At 43.2% G+C, this 18,924-nt stretch overlaps 1 protein-coding gene across 1 annotated transcript in view; it reads right to left on the reverse strand.

Moving 5' to 3' along the window:
• The window catches only part of LOC121280455 (long-chain-fatty-acid--CoA ligase ACSBG2-like), a 117,651-nt gene that overhangs the window by 23,457 nt on the left and 75,270 nt on the right, over window positions 1–18,924 (reverse strand). Inside the window, exons 8-11 of the mRNA XM_041192470.1 lie at window positions 12,890–13,060; window positions 10,895–11,076; window positions 7,821–8,054; window positions 2,087–2,304 (exon numbers count right to left, since the gene is read on the reverse strand). Coding sequence (XP_041048404.1) covers window positions 2,087–2,304; window positions 7,821–8,054; window positions 10,895–11,076; window positions 12,890–13,060 — 805 coding nt within the window. The remainder of the gene's footprint in view (window positions 1–2,086; window positions 2,305–7,820; window positions 8,055–10,894; window positions 11,077–12,889; window positions 13,061–18,924) is intronic.

An 18,924-nucleotide genomic window follows, 5' to 3' on the forward strand; every position in this document is an offset into this window, starting at 1 on the left:
AGCAATACTCGAGTTCTGTACTACCAAATGATTATTTGGCCAGAATTTTCCAGCACGCCTCCCCAGCTACCCCTCGGCGGGGCCGGTGAGCCATTGAAATCTCCGTTCACATGGGTGGGACCGGAAGTTCCCGCCTGTGTGAGCAGCTGGAAAATTCCAGCCTTTGTGTTCCTGGGGCACTATACGATTGAGACCCCAACTCCCCACTGGACTCCTGGCTATTGCCCCACTGACTACCTGACCACTTACTACCTTCCAAACACCCAACCTACCCCCCAATTACCCACTGACTAACCCCTAACCCCCCAGCTGTGCTCCAACCCACCCGACTACCCTCTGATCACCTATCTACGCCTCTGACTACTCCCTCACCTGACCTGATTACTCCCTCGACCCCACCATGACCCACCCAACCCCTCACCCACTTACCTGTCACCCTACCCCCTCACCAACTTACCTGCCACCCTACCCCCTCACCCACTTACCTGCTGCTAACTGCTTTGTGTACTTTTGGTGTGTTATCTGACTTCTGGTATGCGAGACCTATCTTCCCTAGATAGACTGTAATCTTACTCTGGTACTTGCTTTAAACTGGTTTATTAACATTATATAAAAGATAGGTTACAAAGTAGGTATGTCACTCCTGAGTACAGTCTAACACATGACTGCTGATGTCACTGATACATTATAGTCCATATGGCTCATTAGCATTTTTATTCTATTAGCCCATTACACTATACTACCCCCCCTCACCCATCTGCCTTAAACACTTAACTTCTCTCTGTAGCTTCTGAAAATGGCTTTAGGACCTTTAAACTTACCACTACACAGCAGCTAGTGCCATTAAAAAATAAGAGGGCATGGCTCAGCTTCCTCTGACAACCCTACCCTACGAAGGAACGTCTCCCAGATCAGGTAAGCCCCACATTTCTGAACAGACCCATTCAGAAGTTTGGGCAAGAAATGCCGAGCATCGGTGCCACGTAATTAAATTGGAGTTGAGCGGCAATCTGACCGTGATTGGGCCAAATCTTCCAAGGCAAAATTTGGTCATTTCTCATTGCTGATTGTGTGCAAATTGATTGCTGTGTTTCCTTACATTTCAACAGTGACTTTCATTCAAAAATACCTCATTGGCTGGTGAAAGGTGTTCTTTTCTTTCTTTGAACTGCACAGGCAATATACTATATATACAGTTCAATATACTATATAGTTTACATGGCAGATGAAGCATTTGTCCTACCAAAGAAAGAATTATTTACATTTTTCCTCCCATTTGCTTATTTTTCACAGCAAACTGCTTCATTCTTGGCATAGCCACCTGTGGTACATCGATATGGGGCTTCTTGCTGTCTCCTCTCACTTTCTGGTTCTCCACAAGGAATTAGGAAGCAGAGTTAGTCCAACCACCCTATTGCAAGTGAAGGGATCTTATGAAAAAATTATGGATCCCATAGTTTTTTTTCTCGTCCATTTTCTCTGGAGGATGACCTTCAGTTGTAGTTGGCAACTGCTCAGTGACAAACTCAAAAGCATCAACTCCACAGAGAACTGAAGGCGACGGCCCTTATTACTACATCTTGCAGCTTTCTCAATAATAACCATCATGCAGGATGTTAGGATAGTGGCCCTCAATAAAAAAAAGTGGCCAATTCTGAATAGGTAAAGTAACCCAGGTCATCAAGAGTTAACCTTTTGGTTTCCTGCTGCTTCAACAGATTTACTCAGTGAGTAGTTGCATCATTCAGACAAGGACTATTCTCAATTCAATTCCAGGAGTGTATCAGGCTAGCTGATTTCAGACAGTATGGTTTGGGACTCTACAGTTGCCCTCTGTTGCGCTTAGGTTCCCAACTGTGACTATTACCAGTAACAACACCTGAAAAGTGTCCACATGCAGAATTGATGACTCCCCTGATATCAGATTGCCTGCCAAAACATACACTACCTTACCTCAGAAATGGTGAATGGTCACTGAGAAAATAAGAGTGACCAAGGCCCAGAACAGTGCCTCAGGAAAGAGCTAATGATTTCAGAAAACAATGGAGGGGTAAAACTGCCAGGAAAAAGAATAAAAATTAGTTACCTTTTATCCTGCCTGTAATAAACAGAAATCCATCTTTATCATATTTTCCCAAGTCTCCAGAGTGCAGCCAGCCATTTGTATCTATAGCTTCTTTAGTCTGCTCAACCATATTCAGGTATCCCATGAAGACATGTCTGCCCCAGAAACATATTTCTCCATTCCCTTGGTCATCTGGTTTGTCAATCATAGTTTGGCATCCGGCCATCTCCTTTCCACAGCTGCAGTGATTGTAAAACAAAAGAGTTCAAGACAATCATCGACCTCAAAGTTTAACAGCTAACAATTGAACATACAACTAGACCACCAGGTAAAAGTATTAAATGGTAATGAAGTATTCAAATAGAGAGTAGGCAAAGGTTAACAGGAAAGAAAAAAAATACAGGGTCACTCACCTCACAACAGAGTTACTGAGTGATATTAGCACAATGCTTGGCAAGGGCCATTCTCAACCATAGGAAATATATTCCTAACAGTAGTTAAAGTGCAATGCAAATACTGTACAGAAAAATCTCCTCCTCCCCATCTCTTCTAAACAAGATAACCAGGTGAGATTTACAGAAAGCCACATTAAAGGTAGGACTGATAGAAGGAAAAGGCAGACAAAAAGTTGAAACCAACTGTCACAGATTGTGCTTCAGTTACATGAGGCAGAGTCTCGTGCAGAGTTTTAACAAATATATTCTTCAAAGTGCAAGATGAAACGCCAAAACCCATAGTTAAGAAAACTTGCAAAGGTGAAGAAGGAAAAACAAAAGACAAAGTATCACAGAAGCACAGAAGCAAATCAGATGGGGAGATGATGATGTAGCCTAAAGTCATGGTCTAGTAATCCAAAGGCCCAGGCTAGTGGTTTTTGTAAAGGTTTAAATCAAAGCATGAGGCCGATGGAATTTAAATTAAATTATTAAAATATCTGGAATTGAAAGCTAGTCATCTCAGACAACAGGGCAAAGCAATCAGCAGACTGCCTCCAGCTCTGCTGCCAATGTTGGGGCTGCACCTAGACATAGAGTAGATAAAGTTAAGAAATAATGAGTGGGCACTGGTGGCACTGTATATCTAATGTACCTTTGTAAATACTATTTGATTTTATGACCCAACATCTCAGGATGCAAATGCCTCTTGCATATGATTCCATGTGCTGTCTTATTTCAAGGGTGACCTAAGCTTCCACTCTTCATGGCCTGCTTTCCTCTCCCTCAGATCCATGTTTTGTTTGGCCAAGTCATGTTAGTCACTCGCCCCTTGTGCCATCTAAGGGACATGTGTCCGACCAGAGCCTGAAAGTGCATGTATATACAGAAATGCTCTTTTAAGTCTTGCAGCACGCGATTGAATTATGTTTACTCCTTTATCTTAGAGGGTCTAATGTTGCGGCATCATTACTGAGCTGTGTCCCTTGAGGGTGTGAAAGTACATGTCCTGGGTGCATTCTGTTCACAGTAACCATGTCCACATTTCAACGGCTGCTGAAAGTATCACGTGCTGGTTGCAATGACTGCAGTTAACTCCAGTCACATGCTGGTGTGCACAGGCGCACATGCAGCATTGGATGTAAACCTTTCAACACCGATACCCTCGTAATCCCTGAGGATTACTGGTTCCAGGCTAAAAGGTGAGCTTGTTTGAGATGTGGACATTTGGAAAGGACTTCCCGATCATTTCCATGCTTCTGGAGGACAGACAAAATGCGCACGTCACCTTGTGTGGACCTCAATCCTGCTGGAACCTGCTGCCAATCAGTGAATCATGGGACCATCTTCCGTGCCATGCCATTGCAATGGCATCCTCACATGGATGGAGATCCTGGCCCTCTTTAGGTTTCAGCCCTTCCAAGAAATCTCTGCCTCCTCTGTCTCCCTCTGGCAAGTGATCTCCCCTTTGAAACACCAAGTTATGCAATGTACAGCACACCACCAGGATGCAGGACACCGTGAGCAGAGTACAACAGAGCTCACCTGAACGGTCCAAACATCAGAAGCACATTTCAGGATGTGAATGGTTTGTTCTATGATGAACCTAGTCACAGAATGCGCCATTTTGTATCTCTCTTCCGAGGCATTTTGGTGACGAGGCACGGGTGTTATAAGCCAAGTCTTCTGCAGGTAGCCCTCATCTCCCAGCAGCCAATCCTGTAAGGACCGCGGGCCCTCGAAGATCTGTGGCACCTGGGAGTAACTCACAATGTAAGAGTCATGAGAACTCCCAGGGAACCTGATCTTGTTCTGATAATCGCACACCAGCTACACATTGAGGGGGTGGAACCCTTCCCTTGTTGATGAAGATCAGTGGTTGCTACCACATAGCCCTTAGATCCACATGTGTGCATTCAAGGCAGCCTGCACTCATGGGAAGCCAGAGATCGCTGCAATTCCCAGAAAGCTAGCAGCCTGGCTGGTTTCATCCGTTGTGAACTGGATGTAATGATGTGCCTTACTCGAAAGGGAATACATAACTTCCCTTCTCCACTTTTCCACGAAGGGCTGAAATATACTAGATAGATCCCCAGTGGATCACTGGAATGAACCACTTGCAAAAAAATTGATTGTGGCAATCACCTTTACAGCCACTGGCAAGGATTGGCCTCCCAGTCCATGCAGCATCAGATCCTCACAAAGAGTGTGGCAGATTTTCAGCTGACCATGGATCTCAACACTCTCATGTTCAAAGAGTTCCATGAGTCCAGCTGTTGACTCCTCCCACGCTGCCTTTGATCCCTCCCCTTGCAATCTTTTTCTCAGGGTCTTTTTTAAATGCATCATTCCATCAGGCAGTCAACATGGTAGTGCTGCACTTTTACTTTGAGACCAGCCACCTCCTGTAACCAGAAAGTCCCTCCGATCCTCCTGGTATGCCACAATGTGCAGGGAGACTCCTCTCCAGTCTACCTCAAAAACCCTGGAGCCCACTGTAATCATTGTGGACTTTCCTGTACTCCACCAGAATCCATCCCTATAACCCATGTAGACCTCAACCCTCCCCATCTTGTGTACCAACACATACCAAGACCACACCCAGCACAGCTTCGAGTACCCCCCCCCCCCCCCCCCCCCCCCCGACACAGTTCCCCAGCTCGATTTACATGCTCCCCAACAACAAGCTGCAGATGCCTCCCTTGACCATGACAATACCACCTGCAGCCCAATAGCGAGCCACGTACCCCCAGGACCATGGTGGTGAGGCACTGACCGTGCCTTGCACACCATTCTGTGCACCAGCCCAGAACATGTACAAGCCTTTCCCCTCCCTGGACCATGACCATGACCACGACTTGTGTAGACCTGTGAGCCCAGCCCACACAGCCCCAGGGCTGACTTTGATTTCCCACTCCAACAATGTGCTCCAAAGACTACACAACTACAAGAGTGAATGATACTTTCCCTCCCAGTTCCATCAAGCCCCTCCCCCAGTCAGGAGTCCATGTGAACCCCTTCCTTCTTGTCCAAAACTAAATCCCACCTGTCAACACGTTACATATCGGGCTGCACATCCCCCAGTCCCAGTCATTCCCTTGGTCACCTGAAACCACCCCCCCACCCCACCCCCCCCACCTCGGCATAACTCTGCCCGTTTGACGGATTATTGTTGGTCAGGACACCCACTCTTCTTTGGAAAAAAAAAGTGAAATGGGGCTTCTTTAATGTAATATAAAATAAAAACAGAAAATGCTGGGAACAGTCAGGAGGTCTGGCAGTATCTGTGAAGAGAGAGAAACAAAGGTAAACTTGCAGGTCAATGACCCTTCATCAGAACTGGAAAAAGCTAGAGACGTAACAATTCATAAGCAAGAAGCAAGGAAAGAGGGTGGAGCAAATAACAAATAAAAAGGGAAGCCTGTGTTAGGGTGAAAGAAGAGATTAAGTGACAAAAGGGATGTTGGTGCAAGGCAAAAGCGGATGGTGATGGGATAAGTAAGGAAACAAGAGAAGTGTTTAGGAATGTGAACAGGAATAGCAGAATCATTACAAACAGCTCAGCTTCTGTCCGATAAAGTGGGGACAATGACTCTGGTCTGAAATTGTTGTGTAATTCATCTCATCTCAATTCCTGCAAGAACTCTATTCCATTTTCCTCACTTGCCTCTGTCCTGATGATGGCACCTTCCATACTAGTGCTTCCGATATGTCTTCCTTCTTCCTCAACTATAGCTGTCAGGGCCCTCAACATGCCTGTCGCATTGCTGCACTTCTGCCCTCACCCCTTCCCTTCCTCCTGTTAGGGTTCCCCTGGTCCTCATTTTACACCCCACCAGAGTCCACATTCAATGGCGCACCCGCTGCCATTTCCTCCACCTTCAGGGGAATGTCACCACCAACATATTATCCCCTCCCCTTCATTTTTGACATTTCAGAGGGACCATTTCTTCTACAAGAGCCTGGTCCAGTCCTCAATCATACCCAACAACGCCCTTCCTTCCTGTGTAAGCACAGGAGAGGCAGCGCCCACCCTTTTACTTCCTGCTACATCAAAGCCCTAAACACTGCTTCCAATTGAAAGAGTGATTTACTTGTGCTTCTTTCTATTTAGTATACTGCTGTCATGGCTCATGATGCAGTTACCTCTGCATTGGAGAGAATGAACACAGATTGTGTGACTGCTTTGCAGGACACCTTTGTTCAGTCCACAAGTGTGACAGCGAGCTTCCTCTCATTTTGAGTTTCTGCCCCACTCTGACCTCTGTCCTCAGCTTCCTAACCTGTTCCAATGAAGCTCAAGGAACAATACTCATTTTCCAATTAGGCACTTTACAGCTTTCTGAACTCATGGTCTGAAGTTGTGAACTCAATGTTGAGTTCTATCCCCATTTTATTGGAAAGCAATTGAACTGTTGGTAGTGATTCTCCTATTCACACCTTTTCTAGACCCATTTTTTGTTTCTTTACTTGTCCCATCACTACCCAGTTTTGTCTTGCAATCATCCAATTGTCATTTAATCTCTCCTCCCTTATACTCTATTACAGACCTTTCCTTTTCTTTCCTCCCTTCCCTCTTTTTCTGCCCCTGTGCTTCCTTAAACCCTGTCACACCCTCTAAATCTTCCCAGTTTGATGATATGTCATCAACTCTATTTCTGTCCGCTGATGCTGCCTGATCAGCTGATTATTTTCAGTATTTCTGTTTTCATTTCAGGTTTCCAGCATCCTCGGGATTTTATTTTTATATGGAGTTTCTTATTTCAACAACAGCTAAGATTGTAGCACTGAAATGTCAGCCTGGATTATATTTCCTGGAATGGGCCTTGAATCCACAACATTCTGATTTAGACACAAGAGCACTGACATTGAGCTCAACTGTCACAGGGCAACAGATAATGAAAGTAAATGCACCATCGAAATTTTTTGCAATGCTTATCTCAGCAATTGGAAAAAGTAGTCTTCAGTACCAGCAGAGATGGAGAGTCTTTACCAATCTGGTTTTTGGCTTATCATTCATGCAAACAACTTGAACTTTTTAAGAAGACAATTGAGCTACTCTGAGCAGATTACCAACTAGTGTGTAGCTGTTGGCCCATAAGAACAATGTAAGAAAAAAATTGAGAGATTTAAGTAAATTGTATTAGGTGGAAAAGATAGAAATAGTGCAAATCCTGAAGATATTCCTCAGGGTTAGAATGAGCTTTTATTTAAAATATACAAATTCTGAAAGCTTATGATATAAGTTAAACAATTGTTCTACCTATAAGAATTTAGATGTGATTAAGTTTAACTATGCTAGTATTAGTTTATATACAGACCTTGCAATTTGATAGAAGTTTTTATGAGAGAGTGCGTGTGGACCAGTACTCTCACTCATTCCATAAATTTCAAAAATTGGGATACGAAAGCCTAGGAAGAACTCCAATGTTTCTTTGGTAATGGGTGCTGCTCCTGTAAAACACTTTGTACATCGGTCCAGGCCCAGTAAAACACGAGCTTTCTTAAATACCAGCCAATTTGCCAAAGCGAATCCGAAGGGCACAGATGTGTTTCTGAAGCACAAAAGGAGACATAAATAACCCCTTTGACCTCACTACACAGCATGAAAAACAAGTTAAGCAAGAAAAACAAGACATAACTGAGAAAAAAGTTTTTGATTTAGTTCATATTTTTTGAGGAAGGAGGGAGGAGGAAGTGGGGCAGGTATAAGACAGGATCAGAGGCCTGATAATTCCAAAGCAGAAGCGGCAACAGTAGAGAAAGGCTTAAAAAAATGTTTTCTGTGGTAATAGAAAATCTGATTAACATATCTTCATGTTGCCTGTTCAACATGATTTCTGCCTGTATTAACTGCACTGTTGATTGGCTGCAAACATCAGTAGTGGACTCAATATCGCTACTTGTTAATGCTACATCAAGCTAGCCTGCCCCCTCTTAAAGAAAGAGAGAGCACACATAAATGGGTCTTTTTCTGATTGGCAGGATGTTATGAGTGGAGTCCCACAGGGGTCTGTACTGGAGCCTCAATTTTTTTTTACAATTTACGTCAATGATTTAGATGAAGGGAGTGAAGGTGTGATAGTTAAATTTGCAGATGACACAAAGATAGGTAGGAAAGTATGTTGTGAAGAAGACTTAAGGAGGTCGCAGACGGATATAGATAGATTGAGCGAATGAGAAAAATACAGAGTATAATGTGGGAAAATGTGAAATTGTTCACTTTGGCAGGAAGAATAAAAAAGCAGATTATTACTTAAACAGAGAACAGTTGCAGAATTCAAGCTGTGGAGGGACTAGGTACTCTAGTACATGTGTCACAAAAAATTAGTATGCATGTACAGCAAGTAATTAAGAAGGCTACTGGAATGCTATCCTTTATTACAAGAGGAATTGAACAGGATGTTATGCTTCTGGTATACAGGACAATGGTGAGACCACGGGCAGAATTTTGCCATCAACTAGCAGGGGGTGGGGCCCGCTCACCAACACGTAAAATGACGTGGGCGGAACCCCCGACGTCATCCCGCCCCATTTAAATTTTCAGGAAGGCGGGGGCGCAGCAAAATCAGCTGCGGGCCCGCCGACCTGTCAATGGCCACTTGAGGCCACTGACAGGATCAATTAACCAATTAAAAGGACCTGCCCGTCCAACCTTAAGTTTGGCAGGTCGGCCAGGACCACTGGTGGCAAAGAGAGAAAACATGAAACCTCATCCACCGGCGGGATGAGGTTTTATGTAGGGTTTTAAAAATTGTAATAAAGTTGTTGTGTAAATTATGAACATGTCCCAACTCATGTAACATTGTCACATGAGGGGAAATGTAAGGGATTTTGCTCTTCTCTTTTTTAATAGTTTTAAAAGTCGAGGCGATCTCCCTGAGGCTGCACTTAGCCTCAGGGAGATGTGCACTCTTTCGTGCGCATGCGCACGAAAGAGCGCACTCTCGATTTTAGGGATTCCCACCCGCCCGCACAGGGAGCACATAGTAATTCCCAGTGGACACCACGCTGGGTGGGCCTTAATTGGCCCACCCACATAAAATGGCGGTGCGGCCCTGATTGCTGGTGGCAATCGGCTCCGCACCTGCCCACAATTGGGTCAGGCCCACCCGCCCGACAGGCAGATAATTCTGCCCCACATCTCAAATTCTGTGTGCAGTTTTGGTCTCCTTATTTAAGGAAGGATGTAAATTCATTGCAGACAGTTTAGAGGAGGTTTACTAGATTGATACCGGGAATGACCGGGTTGTCTTATGAAGAAAGGTGGGACAGACTGGGCTTGTTTCTACTGGAGTTTAGAAGAGTGAGGGGTGACTTGATTGAAGTATACAAGATCCTGAAAGGTATTCACAAGGTGGACGTGGAAAGGATGTTTCCTCTTGTAGGTGCATATTGAAGTAGGGGGCATTGTTTTGAAATTAGGGGTTGTTCTTTTAGGACAGAGATGAGGAGAATTTTTTTCTCAGAGGGTTGTGCAACTTTGGAACTCTGCATCAGAAGGCAGTGGAGACAGGGTCATTGAATATCTTTAAGGCAGAAGTAGATAGATTCTTGTTAGGCAAGGGAATCAAAGGTTAATGGGGGTAGATGCGGAATTCGAAACACAAAACAGATCAGCCATGATCTCAATGAGTGGCGGAGCAGGCTCAAAGGGCCGAATGGCCTACTCCTGTTCCTATTTCGTATGAGATGCACTGTGGCTGGAGGAGGTCAGTTGAATTTGATTGGAGAAACAGAGAAAAATAGCTGAACATGGGAAAGAGAGTGGGCACCTAGGTTTTCCAACACAGGACAGAAGATCTTGGTGGAATGGTTGAAAAGCAGGAGAACATCCTGTATTCACAGGGGGTCAGGAAGCCATACAGGCACACAGTCAATGCCAGAATGGAGCTCCAAGGACTTGGATGCAATGCAATGCCTAAGACATTTAATAACCACACACAAGTGGTCAAGGTTAGTGGATGCATCCTTAAATGACATATCCCACCAAGTGAACCATTAACCTCAGCCACTGCTCAAATCACCACACCCCCCATCACTCACCTACCAACAATCTTTATCAGGACTCTTACTAACAAGCATATGCTTCACCTTACCCATAAAAACACAGCCCTGCTGCAAGCCTCACACCCATATTTGCTGAATATGTCGATTGAACTGCCTGTGGTGGTATATAACTTCAACAGAATCAAGAGGAAACTGAACAAATTTTGGCAGAGGAAGGGTTTGAGGGGTGTACCATACTGAGAGGTTCTTGTTATTTTAATTCAATCTTTAGAACCAACCATACGGACTGGAACAATCTCTTCCATTCTGTACATCCCTATGTTGTCATGTATACTTGTTTTAGTATTGTACGAACTGCAATGAAAAAGCTCCTCTTTTGACATACCCCTTCATCATATTATAACCTGCCTGCAGGCCAATACCCTTTGCCCAGGCAACTATCTTTCTTTTAAAAGTAGATGATTCAGCAGCAGCTTCTTTCATTTTTTCTTCTATTTTCTCCCAAACACGAGGTACTCCTAAAAATGCAGTGGGGTGTATTTCTCTCATAGTGTCCAGTAAGGTACCCTAAGAAGGAACAAAATACCAAACTCACATTAACAAAACTAACATTCAGTGCTGTAAAAAAAAAATAACAATGCAAAATTTAATTCATCAAAGCTTCTACCTAAACTATACAAAACCACAAATAACTTGTCAGCTGTTTGGTGCACCACCAAGTACCAAAAGATGGTAAGTCCAAATCATAGTCTGGACTGATTATTACATTTCAGCCATGGCAATAATCATAGGGCTACAAATCACACACATGGGATGAGGTGAGGGGGGGGCGCGGGGGGAGGTTGCACATGGTAAAATGCACTGGCTCACAATGAGTGCAGGGATGTCACCTCTTCCACAAGGCAGCCCTCACCTCCCTTCAGCTGTCCTGAAACCCTGGACACTCAGATGGCTAAGTTTCAAACTGGAAGAGATATACAATCTGAGGCACACAGCCTCATTAAAATATTTAAATGAACCACCCGCCTCTTGGGAGCAGAAGTTACACTCTCAACAGAGGATGACCATTGAGGGCGAACTAACTAGTAAGGTTAGGCTTTTCCAAGAGACGGGAAGGTTTACTTTCCTTTTTAGATAGAAGATCAGCTTAAAATCCACATATTCAAATCACAATAAGGAAAATTTGATACAATGGTCATTAAAAAGTACAGTCAAATGATTTAACCATTTGGTAAAAAGAATAGGTGGGTTTGGACACTGGGTTATTGCCTTGAGCACTTGAATTTAGCAGGTTGAAAGTAAGAAAAGTGAAACGAAGATCCAATTTCCTGAAATTCATAATTAATGGGTTGAAAATCAACCCAAAGTCGCAACTTAGTTTCTACAGTATAGAACTGCCATTAATTGGTAACCTCACCCAGAGCCAACGGTAAATATAAAATGCCAAATGTTGTTCAAGAGGTTGAGGCATTGTACAGGGAGTTTTATATCCAAACTTGCTCAATGTCATTTCTGTCTGGCCCTATCCCCGCACTGTGGCAGTCACCCAAACCATCATCCACTTTATCTGAAGATTGAAAATAGACCATGTCATCAGGGACATGATGTATAAATCTCTAGATAAAGGGGAAATAATGTAATCATAAATACACCAGAGTAAACATCAATTCCTGCTGGAGGCCATCAACTCTGTGAAAGACACTCTTTGGTCTTCCGGGGAAAACAGCTGTCAATGACCGAATGTTGCAGGCTGGCACATTCCAAGGCCCAGAACTATGTTCTGAGGGATGCATTAAAGCTTCAGGCAGCCAAGGGAAAGTCTCAATGGGGAGAGGTCAAAGACCCTCCCACCATAGTACACTGAGGGGCTGGAAATCCCTAGGGTGTGTACTCCAGAGAACGTTTGACATGAAATATAAATGTACATTATAAACATAACCTGTAATAGCAAGTGTAGTGAGGCACCTCACATACTCTATTGAAAGAAACTGATCTGTATTGCATTTTATGTAATGTCAAATTTGAACTGTTATTGATATACCTGTACAAATTTTATGAATAATGTATACTTTTGGAAGAAATTCTGAATTCTTAAAATGGAGAAGTGCTTCAATTCTTAGCATTAGCATCCTTCAACTTGAAAATACAGTGAAGACTAGTAATGGTTTTACCATACAACTGAGAGAACAGATAAGATCATTTGACCTAGGCTGTATCAATCATTTCAGGAAAGAAAAATAAGTAATTAGGTGGCAGCTAAAAGATAGTCTGTTTAGAGATCAGTTTCCACAAAGAATTTAACCACTAGCTTCCAGACAAATTTGAATAATTAAAATAACTCTTCAACTCCTCAAACTCTAAATCCACACAAATTACCCACCTTGAGTGCATCTGGGCTTGCAAAGTAAGTTGCAGCTCCAAACTTCATTGGAATCCAGATATCCATCATCTGTGCCGCAATATGACTCAATGGGAGAAAACTTATAACTTTTTCCTTTACAGCAGGATTAATATCCACCATCTGCCCTGCTATATTCGCAGTCCATGTCAGCTGGAAATAAAGAGAATTGCATAAACAACATTCTTCAGTGTAGGAGCAGCATGCCAGCATCCAAAGAGTTGTTTAAATAATGGAAGTTAGCGTGGTAAAACATTCAAAGCATTGAGATTTACAACCTGCTCCACTACCATCCTCCCCCAAAATGTGCATTTGCCTGTAACCTTCCTGGGTGAAGACTGAAGGGTGTTTAGTTTGTTCAGTGCCAAAGGGAATGTGATTGATCACTGTGCTGAGACCAGCCATTAATCAGACCCATTGACAATCCGTAGATTTAGCAAATAATCCCTCCCTTCCTTAAATAGCTGACAAGCTGGGATATGGTTCCATAAGTATAAGAATTTTTCAACGAAAGGAAAATCATCATCTATAACACCTATTTAAGGCACCATCAGTATTCTGTTTATACAATTCCACATTGACTTTGTGAGCACAAAAGTGTTAATAAACCTGGCAACAGCAACATATGCATTGTTGTTAAACAACATAGTCTGGCTTAGCTGTCAGTAAGTGAAAAGAATAACATATGTAATTGAACCACGGACTTTTGCAATATAGAGATAGAACGAGATCATGATGAAATTGTCAGAGTGGAAGTTGCCCAGCATTTTTAGAGATTTTGATATTTTTTGCAATTTGTTTCTTTGATCCACATTTTTGAAATGATGTACGTACTGGTTTTCTTTGTAGAGATCATACCAAATGTAGTATTAGAGATTGAACAATGTATTTTTAGTAAAATACAAGATGGTTGCTTGGTGGACCAAGAACAGACGGGAAGAGGGTTAGATTGTGGACAGACAACGACCAGAAGAGAAAGAATATGCCCAGGCAAAAAGAGAACATACCCAGACATGTAGGCAGAAATGAGTCAAACTGCACCTACACAAACAGAACCCTGGAGCAAAGGACCAGCCTAGCATGGTTTGAATATTGCAATCAGGATGCGGGAAGTTGTGATGACCCAAGGACCCATCAACTCATCAGGAGGTAGTCTGAAGCTGAAAGCACTGAGCCAATGAGAAAGCAACATCACTGCAAATATAGTATGCAGGTCTGACAGAAGGGTATAAGAACCAGGTGTGCAGGAGACTCGTGGCTGCAGTTGGAAGAGAGATAGCCTGGTCAGCTATCAACGCGAGTTACGGAACAGGACGTTTCGATTACCCGATCTTGTCTGTCTCTGAAGAAACCAAGCAACTGGATTGTGAGTATACATTAGCAGATATTTGTATCAGTATTTTTACATTGATATCGATTTATAGACTAAAGGATTTAGGTTAATAAAAATGTTGCTTGTAATGCTAGTAAACTGTACATCGAGTCATTGATACCCAGAGTAGTGAACCCAGGAAAGGGGATAACCTACAAGTTAGAACAGTTATTTCAGCCAGTTGATGGACTCATTTTGGGCCCTGTATGGATAAATCCAAGGCTGAAGTTCAACAGTTCAAATAGTGCTCAAAATTTGGTTTAATTAATTTGAAGGAGTGAGCATGTGGGGAGGGAGGGGTTGGTTTGGGCAATTTTTTTGGTGTAAGTCACAGTCTGTTAACTGTATAAGTGCTTCGACTTTCTGAAACCCCAGAAGATCACATAAGGGCACATCATACAACCAATAAGTTAAAAGGGAATGGCCTTTCTGCCCAGAGGCCAACTCAGGTCCTTAAGTGGCATGCAATCATAGAAGAGCAGGAGTAGGCTGCTCGAGCCTGCTCTGCCATTCAATAAGATTATGGCTGATCTAATTTTAACTTCAACTTCGCATTCTTGCGTACCCCTCACAGTATCACAGAATCACACAGTGCAGAAGAGACCCTTTGGCCCATTGAGTCTGCACCAACACGTGAGAAACACCTGACCTACCTACCTAATCCCATTTACCAGCACTTGGCCCGTAGCCCTGAATGTTATGACGTGCCTAGTGCTAATCCAGGTATTTTTTAAAGGATGTGAGGCAACCCGCCTCCACCACCCTCCCAGGCAGTGCGTTCCAGAACATCACCACCCTCTGGGTAAAAAGGTTTTTCCTCACATCCCCTAAACCTCCTGCCCCTCACCTTCAACTTATGTCCCCTTGTGACTGACCCTTCAACTAAGGGGAACAGCTGCTCCTTATCCACCCCATCCATGCCCCTCAATCTTCTACACCTCAATCAGGTTGCCTTTCAGTCTTCTCTGCTCCAGCAAAAACAACCCAAATCTATCCAACCTCTCTTCATAACTTAAGCGGTTCATCCCAGGCAACATCCTGGTGAAGCTCCTCTGCAAGCCCTCCAGTGCAACCACATCCTTCTTAAATTGTGGCGACCAGAGCTGCACACACTAGTCCAGCTGTGGCCTCACCAAGGTTCTATACCACTCCAACATGATCTCCCTACTTTTGTAATCTATGGCTCAATTGATAAAGGCAGGTATCCCATATGCCTTTTTCACCACCCCACTAACATGCCCCTCCGCCTTCAGAGATCTATGGACACATACGCCAAGTTCCCTTTGTTCCTCAGAACTTCCTAGTGTCATGCCGTTCATTGAATACTTCCTTGTCAAATTACTCCTTCCTAAGTGTATCATCTCACACTTTTCAGGGTTAAATTCCATCTGCCACTTATCTGCCTGTTTGACTATCCCATCTATATCTTCCTGTAGCCCAAGACACTCAACTTCACTATTAACCACCTGGCCAATCTTTATGTCATCCACAAACGTACTAACCCTAAACACACATAGTCATCTATGTCGTTTACATAAATGACGAATAATAGGGAACCCAGCAAAGATCCCTGTGGTACGCCACTGGACACTGGCTTCCAGTCACTAAAGCATCCTTCTGTCATCACCCTCTGTCTCCTACAACTAAGCCAATTTTGAATCCACCTCATCAAATTTCCCTCTATCCCATGTGCATTTGCCTTCTTTATAAGTCTCCCATGTGGGATCTTGTCAAAGACTTTGCTGAAATCTATATAAACTACATCAACTGCACTACCCCATCTACACACCTGGTCACCTCCCCTGAAGATTTAATCAAATGTGTTAGGCATGACCTCCCTCTGACAACGACATGCTGACTATCCCTGATCAAACCTTGCCTCTCTTTCAGAATTTTCTCCAAAAGTTTCCCTACCAGTCCCTGATAACATTTCACTTCCTTCTTATCACGAACCTATCTAACTCTGCCTTAAAGATAATCAAGGACTCTACCTCAACCATCTTTTGAGGAAGAGATTCCAAAGTCTCACAACCCTCGAGAGAAAAAAAATTCCTCACCTCTGTCCTAAATGGGTGACCCCTTATTTTAAAACAGTGACCCCGACTTCTAGATTCTCCCATAAGAGGAAACATCATTCCCACGTCCACCCTGGCAAGTACCCTCAGGATCTTGTTTGTTTCAATCAAGTCACCTCTTACTCTTCTAAATTACAGAGGATACAAGCCTAACCTGTACAGCCTTTCCTCATCCATTCCAGATACTAACCTAGTGAGCCTTCTCTGAACTGTTCCTAATGCATTTACATCTTTCCTTTGTTAGGAACTAGAGATAGTTTTAAGTAATTCATATTTGTATTTGTGGGTGTCAGGAATAAGCTATAGCTTTAAGTTTATTTTTTTTAATTTGTGTTAAGAAAGGTGAATCCTGGGTTTGGTTTCATTTTAGAGGTTCTGTAAAAAGAAGCTGAGAAGTCTCTAAGCTGTTTGTATACCTGCAATTTTAATGAGGTTTTACAGCTCCTGAAGTGTTTTAGCAAAGTTAAAACAAAGTAGTAAAAACTGTGCTATTGCCTAGTTACAGTAGGCCCACAGATAGACAGGGAAAAACAGAAAGCAGCTTTAGTTCAGTTGGAAGGAGGGGCCAGGAGAAGCTGGACAAAGGAGAGGGAACTACAGGAAACAGTAAAGAAGAAAGTCCCAGAAAAAAGGGAGTGGGACAGAAGGTTCCAGGAAGATAGGAAAATCAAGGGAAAGGGACAGGAATCTGGGACAGATCCTGGTCAGTGAAGTTAAAAATAAGGAGCAGAGAATAAGGCTCCATTTTAAAGAGTGAAAGCTGTGGGGAGCAGAATCAATGTGAAGTGGGTTTGCTAGAAGCCAGACAATCTGAGGAGACAGCCAAAGGTTGGTGACTCCTTACTATGGGCCTGTGAAGCAGTAGCGTTCTGTTGGCACAGCTGAATATCTAAGAGTGCTTGGAAGGTGAAGCTTGAATGCATGTGGCAATCCAAGTGAGAGGACATTGGAAGCAGAGATCAAAACCCTGGAGGTGTATCCTTGTGGAAGACATCCAAATGAAAGCATCATTTGAGAGAAGATTCTAAGATGAGTACTTTGAGTGTTGAGATTGGAAAGCCTCAGGAGAAAGATGGAGTTCAGTCAAACCGGTTGGCTAACGGCATGACAAGCTTCTGTGAGGAGTTAATGAAAGATCCATAGCATCTGCTTTGGGGCGGCATCTGTCACTTGATCTTGGAGTGCAATGTACCCAAGCACAGGTTGCCTATTTGTTTATATGCACTGTATACTTACTGTGATTATTAGAGCATAAGATAGATTTTGGTAATTTGTGTTATCCTTACGAATCTGTATATATCTGTAAAGATATAGTTATGGGTAACATAGTTCATCTTTTCTTGTTTAATAAATGTTTTATTCTTTTGTTAAAAGTTTTTCAGCTGACTCCTGTGACTCTATTCAGTAACCGCCCTCCACGTTTCTAAACAATAAGTAAAAGGCCAGGTTCCATCCAGGGATTTGACTTGCCCAGTAGTAACATCAGCTGGGATCATAACACCTTAAATAAGGAAACCAATACTGTACACAGTACTACAGATGTGGACTCGCCAATGCCCTGTGTAACTGAAGCACAATCTCTCTACTCTTGTATTCAATGCCCCTTGCCATAACTGATAACATTCTAATAGCTCCACTTATTACTTGCTGTACCTGCAAATTACCCTTTTGCAATTCATGCATCCGGACACCCAGATCTTTCTGGATCTCAGAGCTCTGTAACCTCTCACTATTTAGATAACATGCTTCTTTTTAATGTGTACTGCCAAGATGGACAACTTCACATTTGCCCACATTATATTTCATTTGCCATATTTTTGCCCACTCACCTAACCTCTCTATATCCCTTTGAAGCATTCTTATGTCTTCTTCACAATTTACTTTCCTACCTTTAGCTTGTAAGATTTGTGCTCTAGAACTAGCTGCGTCCCGAACAAAGCTGTTCCAGTACAGCTACAACACTGGCATCTACCTGACAATGTGGAAAATTGCCCAAGCATGTCCTGTCCACAAAACGCAGGACAAATCTAATCCAGCCAATTACTGACCCATCAGTATACTCGCGATCATCAACAAAGTGATAGAGGGTATCACTGACAGTGCTATCAAGCAGCACATACAAACTAATATCTGCTTACCAATGTTCAATTAGGTTCTGCCAGGGCCGCTCGGCTCCTGACCTCATTACAGCATTGGTTCAAACATGGGCAAAAGAGCTGAACTCCAGAGGTGGAGAGAGTGACTGCCCTTAACATCAAGGCAGCATTTAACAGTGTGGCAATAAGGAGCCCTAGCAAAATTGAAGTCAATGGGAGTCAAAGGGTAAATTCTCCACTGGTTGGAGTCTTACCAGCACAAAGGAAGGTGGTTGAGCTTGTTGGAAGCCAATTATCTCAGCCAGAGGACATCACTGCAGAAGTTCCTCAGAGCAGTGTCCTAGTCCCAACCATCTTCAGCTGCTTCATCAATGACCTTCTTTCCACCATAAGGTCAGAATTAGGGATGTTTGCTGACGGTTGCACAATGTCCACCACCCACATGGCACAAGTCAGGAGTATGATGGAATACTC

This window comes from Carcharodon carcharias, chromosome 1 (assembly GCF_017639515.1).
Source record: "Carcharodon carcharias isolate sCarCar2 chromosome 1, sCarCar2.pri, whole genome shotgun sequence".
Classification (NCBI taxonomy): Eukaryota; Metazoa; Chordata; class Chondrichthyes; order Lamniformes; family Lamnidae; genus Carcharodon; species Carcharodon carcharias.